The sequence below is a fragment of the Vulpes vulpes genome, chromosome 10 (genome assembly GCF_048418805.1).
Source record: "Vulpes vulpes isolate BD-2025 chromosome 10, VulVul3, whole genome shotgun sequence".
NCBI lineage: Eukaryota > Metazoa > Chordata > Mammalia > Carnivora > Canidae > Vulpes > Vulpes vulpes.
Genome location: NC_132789.1, coordinates 61237461 through 61250466, shown reverse-complemented (window position 1 = coordinate 61250466; position 13006 = coordinate 61237461). Strand labels below are relative to the sequence as shown.

Sequence of the window (13006 nt, the reverse complement as noted above, 5' to 3'; positions counted from 1 at the left end):
AAGGTGCAGAGCCTGATATTAAGGAGGAACAGGAAAAGAAAAGGAACAGCTTCTTTTTTCTCTTATAGTGTTGAAGATTAAAAGGCATGATAGTAAGGGGGTAAAGACTGTACATCTTAGCCAGGAGGCCAAATGAAGATGTGCCACTTCTAAATATAAGAAAGAGACGTGGGCGACTATCATTTTATTTAATACTAAAAATGAAGTGGATGCTACTTGTTATAACATAATAAAATTATTACAATCAGTTTATCCTCCTTTCTCAGTTATGAAAAATTCAAAGGGTAATTAGCTAACAGATCATATGGGGATTAAGAAAGTTAACTCTGTGGCCAAGTTTTGGGGGCTCAGATTCTGGCTCCATCACTCACTGGTTCTATGCTCCAAGTGACTTTTGCCCTTTAGTGTCTTCATCTCCCAATGAGTATCGGTACATATCTTATCATTGTAAATGTTAAAGAAATTATACCTATACATATACACTTAGGATAGGGCTTCATACAGACTTTGTGATAAATGCATGCTAGCTATTATTATATGGGATCCAAACCCTAATTTGTCTACATCCAGAACCTCTATTCTTTCACACCATGATATCCTATTTCTGAAGAATAGAAGTGGTTTAGGTGAAACAAGAGAGCACATTAGATAAATCTCTATTACAGTACATTTTAAATGAGAGATATGAGAAGTGCAATAACTGGAGTATACACAAGTTAAAATATTTGTATAGAAGAGAAATTTAATTCTGCCTGGGAGAGGTCTTGGAATCTTACCAAGAAGGATAAAGCATTAGCTGTGTCTGAAGGACAAGGATGAGTTTGCCATGATTATGATGTGAAGAAGGATGTTTCAGTTAGAAGAAAAAGACAGCAAAAGTATGGAAGGTCAAATAGAATGAGATATTGGGAGAATGGCAAGTGTTTCGGTACTGGTTGAGCAACAAGAGCCTGGAGAGAGAGCCAGGGCCAGATTACTAAGAGTGTTTCTCATAATGCTAAGATAGTTGACCTTTACTTTCAGGACAATGGGAGGTTTTTAAGTAAGCAAGTCTTAACAAAAAAATTGTGTTTAGGAGGGTCTCATTGGGAGTTGGAAAAAGGGTTGGAAGGAGGGGTACCAAACAAGAGAATGAGAGACTCTGGGAGTCCACTTCCATGATCCACAAATGATGAGAATTTGAATAAGCTTTGGTGGTGGTCAGTCAATTTGCAAAGTATCTTATTTAATGTTAGAGTACATTTTTTCTCTTTCTGAACAACCAATATAAGTAACTACTAAACAAAATTCTTCTCTTTAAGGTGCAATGCACAGTTTGATGTTAATAAAAACAGAACACTTAGAATTCACCATATGATCAAAGATCCCGGGTGGTTGTCAACATTGAGAGTTTTATGGATCACAATATAATAACTGTTCGAGAGAGACTCTTGTCTAGAGTGTGGGGAGAAAAGCAAGATGTGGTGGAAGAGCAAAGAGTCATCTTTGGGACTTTAGAGTCTTGGGTGAGAGATGAGATGCATGCATGTGGTGCTCATCAACAATCTCTATGGGGGATGTTTGACACTGTAAGTTTCCAGATTTTAAAGGATAAAGAGTCCTTGTGGAATGGGATTATCACAAAATGAAAGGAAGAGTCATTATTTAGGCAAACAGTAAGATTTTGATAGTTGAAGAAGGGAAAGAACTTATCCACTCTGGAAAATGATAGTTGCAGTGATGGGATTACTTTTTACACAAGTTATTTGTGAAAGTAGGTTCTCAGTTCTGGTTAAAAGTAAGTAAAGATGATTAGAAAAGTAAATCAAAATTAAACCTATTTAGAATTTGTAGTTCAGGTTGAGGGTTATACTTTAGACATTTAAGGAACCATTGGAGGGTTTTCAGAGGACAGCGCTATTGCAAAAGTAATGGCTCACACTCATTAGCTGCTTCCTTTGTGGAAGGCACTGGTGTCATCACATTACATGTATTTTCTCAGGTCACTTTCATTGCAGCCCTCTGAGGGAGGTACTGTTACCAGCTTTATTTTACAGATGAGGAAACTGAGGCAGAAAGAGGTAAAGTGACTTTGTCTGTGGATGCACAGCTAAGAGGAGGCACCAAGAATGAAGCCTAAGCAATCAGACTTTAGAAGTTTACCTGGTCTGGTATCATGGCAGATTTTTTTTTTTTATGTCAGTGTATTAGAAAGGTTTGAGAACTGGAGATAGGAACCAATTAAAGGGTTGGGGCGGGAGGGATGGATGGTGGCAACAAGAATAGAAAGGAAAGAAAGATGAAATAGAAAACATGAAGGGGAAATTGGCAGGCATTAAATGGAAGGCGACTGACTCAGCCATCCTGAGTGACAGAGGAAGGGGTGCTGTATGTTATTCAGACAGTCATATCACAAATTGGCAATCCTAAAATAGCACCGTAGGCTAAGTGGTCTGAGAATAAAGTCTCTTTTCACTGACAGTAATGAACAATCCATGTTGAGAAGAATATGAGAAAGGAGGCTTTACTGGCCCTGTGGTCTGTGACTTTTTTGAGTAATTAATGAACTTTATTTCTCAGAGTTTAACACTTTATTGAACTTGTTGATTTATAAGTTGTGTTTCCCTACTGTAAGGGCATGAGTACAGGGAACTTTGCATGCCCCAGGATCAACCAAATTTGTTAGGTAGTCAGTCATCTGATTTTTGTATAGACCTACTGTGGGCTGAGTTTCATGTTCAGCAAAGAATAAAACCAATTGAGTCACTAAAAGCTTAAAGGTACCCTAGGTAGGAATACTTAGTGTACTAGGGTGCTTATAAAAATAAGTAGTAAATTTTGCCTCAGGGGCAAGGAAAGGATGATTTTCAGACAAGAAGCATCTTTGTTGGTCTTGAAAATCAAGACAAAGTGAGTGGGGAGACAAGGCAGGGAGGCATGAGGACATTGTTTAGTGTGATGGAAACATAGCTCACAAATATGCGAGCATATCCCACCAATTAGGTCAAAACTGCAATAGCCAAGGAGAGACATAAAACCAAAAAAGGAGAAGCCAGACATTTCCATTTGGATGGAGTCATTGAGGCAAATTAGTGTGGATTAAGAGTTAGAAGCTACAAGCCCGGCAAATGCCCTTGATTCATGCACATTTTTTAGACTCTCTTGATTGTGTATCCAGAAATCCTTGGGTGTGGTTGTTCCTAGGGTACCCACACCTTGTTCCTGTCCTCAGACCTGTAGAACTTGCACAGCGCCCCCTCTGTGCGGTTATATATGGGCTGGCAAATGAAAGCACACACACCGAAGTGTTCCCCACCTGTTGGCCTTCTTCCTAAGGTATCACTTTCCAGTCCCAGTAACTCACTGACACCTGTCTCAAGAGAGACTTTGGGGGAACCCTAACGTCATTCTTTATTGTGGATGATAATGTGTTTCTTGAAAATACTCAACAATTCACAAGTTTTTCTTATTCAAAACGACCTTCCTTTACAATTAGTGCTTTTCTTTTAGTTTTGGCGCAGGTGATGACTAGCCCGAGCCACATAGATTTTCTAAAAGGAAGTGCTACTGATATCCTCTAAATTCTAGTCTAAATCTTAAAACAAAACTGCATACCCATAATGATAGTGAGATATACGTTATCCTTTGGGAAAAGATGATTGAATATTTGATTTTCTGGACAAAAAAAAAAGAGAAAGAGAGAGAGACAGAGAGAGAAAATAAAAAATATTTGTTCAGGTCTAAATACAAAGACAGCAAGTTCCAGACTCAAACTTATCCTAAAGAAAGTTGATCACAGCTTTACTTTGGAAGAACTGTCACTTGACATTTGAAAAGGTTGTACCCGAGTACAGGTAAGATACATACCTTTCCGTACATGGATGGGTTGGACAGAGAACACCAGGATATTCAAGATGCCTGCCTGTAGCAAATGAGTTATTTATTTGGTATTTCCTAAGCAATTGAGGTCACTATTTCTCTGCCGGTGACCCCACAGTATCTCATGAGAAGAAACACGCCCCCATACAATGAATGCTTAAATCCCTTAGAAAATCATCATGTATTAAACTCAGGAATTTCCAGTTATTATATTTTGCCCATATCATTTTTTTAAACATGGCTTCTTTTCCATGCCATAAACCCGGATGAATGTCTCTTATACCTTTGGTATGGTGCAGAGGTTTTTAAGATTGAGAAGAATTAAATGAGATACTGCTTTGAGAATTTCAGTGCATTTCTTTGTACCCTTGATTCTGCCCTCAGATTAAGAGAAAACACATCTGGAGTTAAGGTCATGTAGCATGCAGTCCTGCTGCAAAACCCAGCTTCTCCCCCCTCCCACCCCATTCTAGCAGGTTTTTCTCAGTTTCAAGTGTGTCACCCCCAAGGCCTTTATGTGGGATCCAGCCCTGCCAGCTGGGAGCCAAAGGACAGAAGCCGTTGGACTCCACCTCCCTTTTCTTATTATCTTAGCATATTCTTACTGACTTTTCCAAGGGCGAGATTGCCCAAAGAATTCACAATCGTGCAATTAAATTTCTGTTCTGACAGAAAATAGAACTATCTGAGCACACTGGATTGCCTCCTGTCAGGGATCCCAAACCAGATCAGACTTGGGATCAGCTGGAATGGGTGTTATTCCCCACACACCAGCTCCATTGTTTAGCATCTATTTGTGTAATACATTGTAATACATTGTCTTAAGGAGACAGACCTTAAGGACTTTTTTTTATTATTATTATTGTGTTTTGAAACCTAAAACCCTGAATGGCCTTGTAAGCCAAAATAGAAAAAGATATTTGGACTACAAAAAAGAGAAACATCATGGGGCTCAATTTGCTGACACAAGGAACCCCTAAATGTGAACATTGACAGACATATTCAACGTTCACAGCTGTTTATTGAGCACCTTGTCTGTGCCTGACCTTGTTCTAGATGCTTCTAATTATCTCTAAACAGAATATGTGAAAACATTGGTCCTTCTTGAGCTCATATTTGATGGGGGGTATAATGGACTGAGGTATGAATGATACTCTGTGTTAGAAGATAAGTGCCATGGAGAGAAATAAATCAAGGAATAGGGGTCAAAATGTCTGGTGGGGGTTAAAGGAGGGAGGGAAGGAGACAGAGAAGGTGACATGTAAGTAAATAGTAGAAGTCAGAGAGGGAGTAGACCATACGGAGATAGAGGGCCAAGCATTCCTTACAGAGAGAAGAGTGGGCACGAAGATCTTGAGGCACAACAAGGCCTGAGCTGCTTGCAGGGAAGTGGAGGCATGGAGGCAGTGTCGCTGTGCGAGGTAGCAGCTGAATCAGAGAGCTGAAGAGGGTCGGGGGCGGGGTGGGGGTGGGGGTCCTAACTGCTGCTTTGCCTTTTCTTCTCAGAGAGACCAGGAGTGATTGGAGGGTGATGAGCAGCGAAGTTACATTATAGGACTTAAGTTTTAACAGGTTCACTCTGGCTTGTGTGATGCAATATTTTTAGAGAATTAGAAGTTTCACAATAAAAGTGTTCTGCTTTTAAAATGGCTTTTGTAAAAAAAAATAATAATAATAATAATAATAATAAATAAAATAAAATGTCTTCTGTACAACTCATATAATTCACTTGTGACAATGCTATGTGCTTCCCAGGTGTGGAGTGCATATTGACTTGCCTTTTTACTAAATGTAGCAAAAAAACAGCTGCAAATGTATGTTGGTTTCTTCCCCTTGACTGCCACTCGGCTGCTCCATAACTGGAAGTGCTGCTTCCCCTATTAGCTGTAACCTCACAACTCTGAATAACGCTTCCGGCTCTGCCATTGGCTTGCGTGTAGTCCATGCCGAGTCCTTCCCCCGACCTTCCCCCTCTTACTGCTCATGCTGCTTGGAACGCCTTCCCACATGCCCTTCAAAGCCAGCTTGGTTGCCATGATGCCTTCACCAATTGTTTCCATTGCTATTAACCCATCTTCTAAAATCCTCACACTCGGATTGTGCATCACCGAGTTTTAGCATCTATTTGTGTAATACATTGTGCTTTTGGACAGCTCGTGTGTTTGCTTTTCCCTCTAACCAGGGATCTTCTTAAAAACAACTGGGTCCATGCCTGTGTTTTTCACATTGAGCACAGGTCTAAGCTCACCACAGGTGCTTACAATGAGTACCTAGTGGTCGGTTGGTTGACCCTTCAATCCCTTTCTATCAATCCAGCAACAGTAAGAGTAGGCTACTTGAGTCTGTATTTCAGTGAAGGAATGTCGGGATGCCCACAGGAGTGGGGGCTGGTACCACAATCCAAGGTGAGGAAGCCCCTCTAGTTTTCACTTTGGATTCGGGGCACTGGTGTCACTGTTCCCTGTCACAGGGGCTGAATAACTTACATGTAGAACTAACCTATGCCTTCTTTGCAATTTCCTCAATTGAAACAGCAGTTGATCTATGTGTCTCTTCAGCTGCTATAACTTCAGTATTTGTATTGCCTCTGTTTCTTTTTCTCACTGAATTTCTGTTGGCAGTATCCCCTGCAAATATGGGAAGTTCTCACTGAAAAGCACTTTCAATTATATACAGTTGACCATTGAACACTGTGGGTTTTAAACTGCTCGGGCCCACTTATATGAGAATTTTCTTGGATAAATACACTACAGTTTTATGATGTATTTTCTCTTCCTTGTGATCTTCTTAATAGTTTATTTCCTCTATACTTATATTATAATACAGCATAAAATACATAATATGTGTTAATCAGCTGTTTATGTAGTCATAAGGTTTCCAGTCAGCAGGAGGCTATTAGTAGTTCAGTTTTCAGAAAGTCAAAAGTTAAATGCAGATCCCTGTGCAGGGGGTTGCTGCCCCTTGCCCCCATGTTGTCCAAGGGTCAACTGTATGTTAACATATTATAATAAGTAATTGATTATTTGATGGTAGGAAGTAATCAAATGCTTCATTTTGGAGTTCATATATGATATTATTGATAGATTCCTAAGCAATGAAAGACACACATTCAAAAGAGCAGGTATCATCTATGTGTAAGATCAGAGCACACTAAGGAAAAGAGAATATATTTTCCAATATCGTCCTGCTCAGGTATATATCAGCTTGAGTTTAGGTGAAAACACATATTTGCTATCTCAACAATGAACAACAAAAATTGGTTTTATAAATGGATGTCAGTTATAAAGCTCAGTAGCAGAGACAGTGATTAATAATGCAGTTGCCATGGCTTTTTACAACATTCTGCTATCAGGATCAAACATTTGTTGTCATTGAGGTGTTTCACTTTCATTAAAAACGGGGATGATTATAGATGAAAATGAATGTGCTATTGAATTTCACACCTTACATTGCTTTCTAGTGATAGGAGTTAATTTCCTTCCAAGTTCTCTTTGAATGAGAGGTAATTTCATAGTCTAGATGGGGAAAAAAAAAAAAACACCTCTTCATGTAGCTACCTGGACCTGGGGAGCATACTAAGATGAAGCACATCTCTTGAATGGGGCTAAACTAACCAAATTTATCTACTACCTCTATATACAGACATTTTCTCCTCCATTGCAATAGTAAGGAGAAGTGAGCAAGGCAGATGGATGAAGCCTCATTTAATTCAGATCCCATAATGTATGCTTGAATATCTATATGGGGCCATTTTCTTGTTAAAGAGATAAGATATTTGCTGATAATATAATTCAACTTCTTAGTCCATTAACATTTAACATTTGAATTTTGTGAATAAATGTTGGGAGAAATTATTTTTAGATGTTGGTGTTTCACTCATAAAACCAATGAGTGATTTCTATGTATTACTAAAAGGAGGAAAGGATTTTGTTATTCTGTATTACCTCAGAAAAGCTTGTAAAGTATTATTTTTTTAAAAAGAAACTATTGTCATTACAAATAATCACCACTGTCTTTTTCCATGCTACCTAACTAATAATCTTTGCTGTGTACTTCAGGCATGAACTTCTAGAAGAAGCTCGGAGGAAGGGATTACCTTTTGCTCAGTGGGATGGGCCCACTGTGGTTGCGTGGCTGGAGGTAAGAAAATTAAACCAGAAAGTTCTTAAATTAATCACTCCAGTTTGACAGTTTTTCTAGATACGGGTAAGGATGGGTTTCTGAAGTCACAGTTTTCCAATAGCCTGGAGTAGCTTATAAAGGGAATATTTGCTTTTCCAGGGGGCTGTGGCCATTGTTGTGGTCTTAATATGATACATTCTTGTGATTGGGGTGGAAGGAAACACCTAGTAGGATAAAAAACCTTCTCTGAATTTCACCATCTTCATGTCTAGAGAAAGAGAAGACAGTTATTTAACCACATATCCGTTGTTGCAAGAAAACCTCTGACCCAGTCCATCATTCCAGGGTTCTTCTTCATCGGCAGGTTACAGAGAAGAGCCACCTCTGTGTTCCATCCTGCTGTGTTATCCAAGATCTCACTGTCACCTGAATGCATAGAGAACCATTCCTTTGCTTGTACATTAATTCCTGAACCTAATTCTCTAAAGCCTAGAGGCCAGCTAGGTTTAGACGGCTGGCATAAAGCAGGAGAATGCATATCCCCTTGCTCTCTTCTGGGTCTAAAGTGAATGTTATATTGAAACAGGAACTACATTCAGCATTTTCTACAGATCACGGGGACCGGGAAAAATAAAAACAACACCCGAGCAGGGTAGAGGGCAGCAGAAGCGGGCTGGGACAGTGAAGGGAGCACATATTTGGCCATAAAAGACCCCTTCATACTACTTATCAGTAGTGTTCACTGCCTATTCCATTCAGTTCTCTAATGTGGGCTGCTAGCAGCTGCCAGGGTATGCCAATGTCAGAGCAAAGAAGAAAATGGGTTTTTCTAAGTGACTAGAGAGTATAAGATCACTTACTTCCTTTATCCTATCATATTCAGACCTAACAAATTAATGAGGAAAAATTAAAACCCATTTTAGTTTAAAAAGTAGTCTTCTATCAATAGATGTAAAAACATACTTGGCATTTTTTTCTTGGACTGAGTGAAAGAAGCCTGTGTCTTGCTTTATTTTATTCTCTCATATCAGTCAGGGAATTTTTAGCATATCAGTGATCAGAGCTGCTTCTTCCAGGCGTGCTTTTAAAATTACTATACTTTAAAAAATCAATTATAATTCAAAATGCTTAAGAAAGCACACCTCAAAATTGATAACAGTTTTTTGTTCAGTGTCACTCCAGTAAAATGAGCTGCAGTTTGACCGAGACTAGCTGCTATTTTGGCAAGTGATGAACAAACCCATATATATATATATATATATATATATATATATATATATATATATATATATATATAAGATTTACCGACATTAAGGAGCTAGGAAATGACAGGCAGTGAAGTTTTGTGCTAATTAGACCTATCCTGAGCACACAGAAATTGCTCATAATATGCCTCCTAAAGTGACTCAAATTATAAAATAGAATAAACAAGATGAATGAGCCGGGTGATCCGATGAATGAGAGCTCTTAACTTTAACCTCCTTTCACACCCCCTCGTGTGCACAGCCTTATTTAAGAATGATGTGCAAAAGTTAAGTCTGAGGCTTCACACACCACTTATCAACACCAAAACCTTTTTGAAAGTCTACTTCGGGATGATACTGGTCACAGTGTATTGGCAAGCATTTGGGTAATATTATTCAGTATAGAAATCTAAATATCTTTAAAAAGAGGGAGTGAAAAATCATTAATGTCCTTTGAAGGTATATTTAGATGTTTACTTATTTTGAACAATTTGAGTTTATAAACTAAGAAGTCAAGTCCCGTCTTCCATCATATCTAATGGTGCCCAACGAGGTAAAGTCAATTCCTTGTGCCTCGCCTGCTGGAAGATAGTATGAACTATTCAGTCATGGCTGTTCTTAGATCCCTTCTTCCTGTCTTTCATCTCCAGTCACAGCCCAGGCCATACTGACTCAAAGATTTGGCTTCCAGTTTTGTTCGTTTGTCTTCCTATAGAGACAAGTAGCCTCCTCGTACAATTGAATTTTTTAAATAAAAGGATATCTAGATTAGTTGTCTATTACCATGTTAACAGACTATCCCCAAATTTAGCAATTATTTTCCTCATGGCTCCAATGGGCCAGGAATCTGGACGTGACTTAGCTTGGGTCCCTGATGAAAGTATCTCCCAAGGCTACAACCAAGGGGTCAGCCGGATTGACAGGCATCTCAAGGCCTGATATGGGGAGAATCCACTTCCAACCTGACTCTTGTTTTCACAGCAATGATCCAGTTCCTTGCCAGTGACCGGCCAGGAACATCCATTCCTTGCCAAGTGGGCATCTCCACAAGGCTGCACACAACATGGCAGCTGAATTCCCCCCAGAGCCAGAACACTGAGAGGAGGGAGGGACAGAGGACCACCAGGAATGAAGCTACCCTCTTTTTGTTACATAATCTGGAAAGTGGCATCTCATCACTTTCCCAATAGTCTGTTCATTAGTCACTGGTTTCAGCGCCAACTCAAGGGCAGAGGATTACACAAAGGCAAGGCAGCTCTGTCAGGAGGAGGAAATCCCTGGGACCCAGTTTAGAAGCTGCCTGCTGCAAAGCTCTAGAACTAATAAAGCTGAATCTCTTTGTCTTACAAATGTAGACACTAAGGCCAAGGTTTAGAGAAGTTACAGGACTCACCAGTGACACTGAAGCAATTAGAGCCCAACCTTCTAGTCCAGAGCTCATGGTACTGATTTTTGCTAATTTATAGCTTTTCTTCTTTTCTTACTGTCACTGCTCTCACTCATGTTCTCTCTCTCCTTTTGTTCAGTCTGTTCATATCAACAAGATAGTCCCCAAAAATCAATATTTTGGACATTTAAAGACCAAGATTTAAACCACTCACTTGCATGGGCCCTGCTTCTTACTCATAGCTAATGATGGGGGTGCAGAGAGAATGGAGACAATATTCCTTTTTTCAAACGTGTGTGATTCAAACGCTGCAACCCAATCCGTGTGAGTCGGCATTCCCCCAGTGCTGAAGATGTGTGCGGACACCGGGCTGTGCTCGTTGGACTGCTGATTCGGTGGTTTTTCAACAGCATCATAGCAGAGTTGAAAAATTGGAATTTCTAATTTCCATCTAATGCAGTTTTCATTTTCTTACTCTCTTTGCCTCAGGTTTTCCAAATGTTTATAACTTTAGTCTTTTCCTTTAGCACTTCATTCTATCCTCCAAAACTTTGTTCACGCAGAACATCAGCTTAAGTTCACACAACCATCACATGCTATCGGTAGGTATGTGAGAAATGGGCCTTAACTACACTACAGGCTTTGACCAAAATCACACGGCTGGAGACCATAGAGCTGTCTCTGCGACAGAACTGCGTTGTACTCAGAATCCCAAAGATTTATAAGCTGAATTCACGCATTAAACAAAGTCAAATGAGCCTTTACCAAACTCAGCTTGTGGCTGGTCTTCTTGTCCTTAAATCCACGGGGGCAGAGGTGGATTTGGTGATACGCAGCTATCATGGTTAACCTAATAATATAAATTAGTTGGTAAATTGCACACCCTAGAGACTCGATTGCAGATTTTTATTTCCATTGTGGCCTAGCTGACTTCCTTTTTTTTTTTTCTGACATGTTTTAATAAGTCGCTTAAGGCCTTTATGCCTGTGTGTCATCTCGGGAAAATAATAATAGCATCTATCTTTTTTGGGGGGCCTGGTCACTACAAGAGTCCATAAGGGTAAGCTACTTAGACTAGTGCCTAGCACTTATGAGACGTGAACACGTTCCCCATCAGTATGACCTGTGTATGTGTTTGCTTCTCCCCCGCCCAACAGCTCTGGCTGGGAATGCCTGCTTGGTATGTAGCAGCCTGTCGGGCCAACGTGAAAAGTGGTGCCATCATGTCTGCTTTATCAGACACTGAGATCCAGAGAGAAATCGGAATCAGCAATCCCCTGCACCGCCTAAAGCTGCGACTAGCCATCCAGGAGATGGTTTCCCTGACGAGTCCTTCAGCTCCCCCGACGTCCCGAACTGTGAGTCAGCTTGTGCTCCTTCCCTCTCCCCCTGGCTGGGCAACTAGTAGCCTCCGTTAAGTCCACAGAGCGAGACAGTGGCAGCACACATTTCAATGTCAGTGTGAATTATTCTGAAGAGATTTAGCTGGCTCTTCATTAACCTCGCTGCCACTTTTAATAGGTTTGCAAGTGAGGAGCCGTGATGCCCATCCAACTGGAAGGCTGCGACCAAGACAGACTTTTGAGCTAGTCTCTAACTCAAGTCCAGGTTTTTCCCCCCATGCAGAGTGACCCCACGTTAACGCTTAAGGATGTTCCCTTTCAGAGCAAAACAAAACAAAAATAAAATAAAAGGAAATGTGCTGGGGGTAGTAGTGCTTTCTGAAGATCAGTGCTGAATTCACTACTTCTTATGCAGTTTTCATAATTATGAAAGTAGGCAGATATTTGGTATTTTATAAATACATAGTGGAAGACCTTCCTTCAAAATCCATTTGCTTCTCATTTGTAAGTCCCTATACTTCTCGTAATTTTATCCCTGTCCTAATGCTAGGAAGAAACAAAATGTCTTTTAAAAAATGCATGCCAGAGGACCAACTCATATACTAAGAACAACTCCAGATAATAGTCACTCTTTCTTTAGTCCATCCCTGAGTTCCATCTTCTTCTGGTAAGGGATATGATTTTGGATGTCAACTCAATTTCTCTGGTTCGATGTCTTATGCAGAATAACAAAATGTGGAGGAATAAGGCAAATTTGAGTTGTGGGTAAAAGAAAAGTGGTATTGCTTTATTGCAGTTTTCAGACACAAAATTAAACTGGAGAATAACCTTTTCTCCTGGGTCTTCAACAGTCTGCAGGAATTGGCGTAATGTGTATCGTTTCTATTTTTACACTTCTTCCCAGTATACTGGATTCTAATGCCAGACATACCATATCAAATTATTTAAAAAGGTTTTGTTTGTCATGCTTGGATAATTCCATTTTAACTTCTTTCTAAATAAGGTGTAGAAAAAGATATAATTTAACAAACTCTTATGTATGACATTATTTT

At 39.8% G+C, this 13006-nt stretch overlaps 1 protein-coding gene across 50 annotated transcripts in view; it reads left to right on the top strand.

Moving 5' to 3' along the window:
* Positions 1–13006, top strand: part of PPFIA2 (PTPRF interacting protein alpha 2) — a 495741-nt gene that overhangs the window by 456010 nt on the left and 26725 nt on the right. For all 50 annotated transcript variants that reach the window (XM_072724476.1, XM_072724479.1, XM_072724473.1 and 47 more), the window contains 2 exons: positions 7917–7998; positions 11769–11969. In XM_072724476.1, the coding sequence (XP_072580577.1) occupies positions 7917–7998; positions 11769–11969 (283 nt within the window). The remainder of the gene's footprint in view (positions 1–7916; positions 7999–11768; positions 11970–13006) is intronic.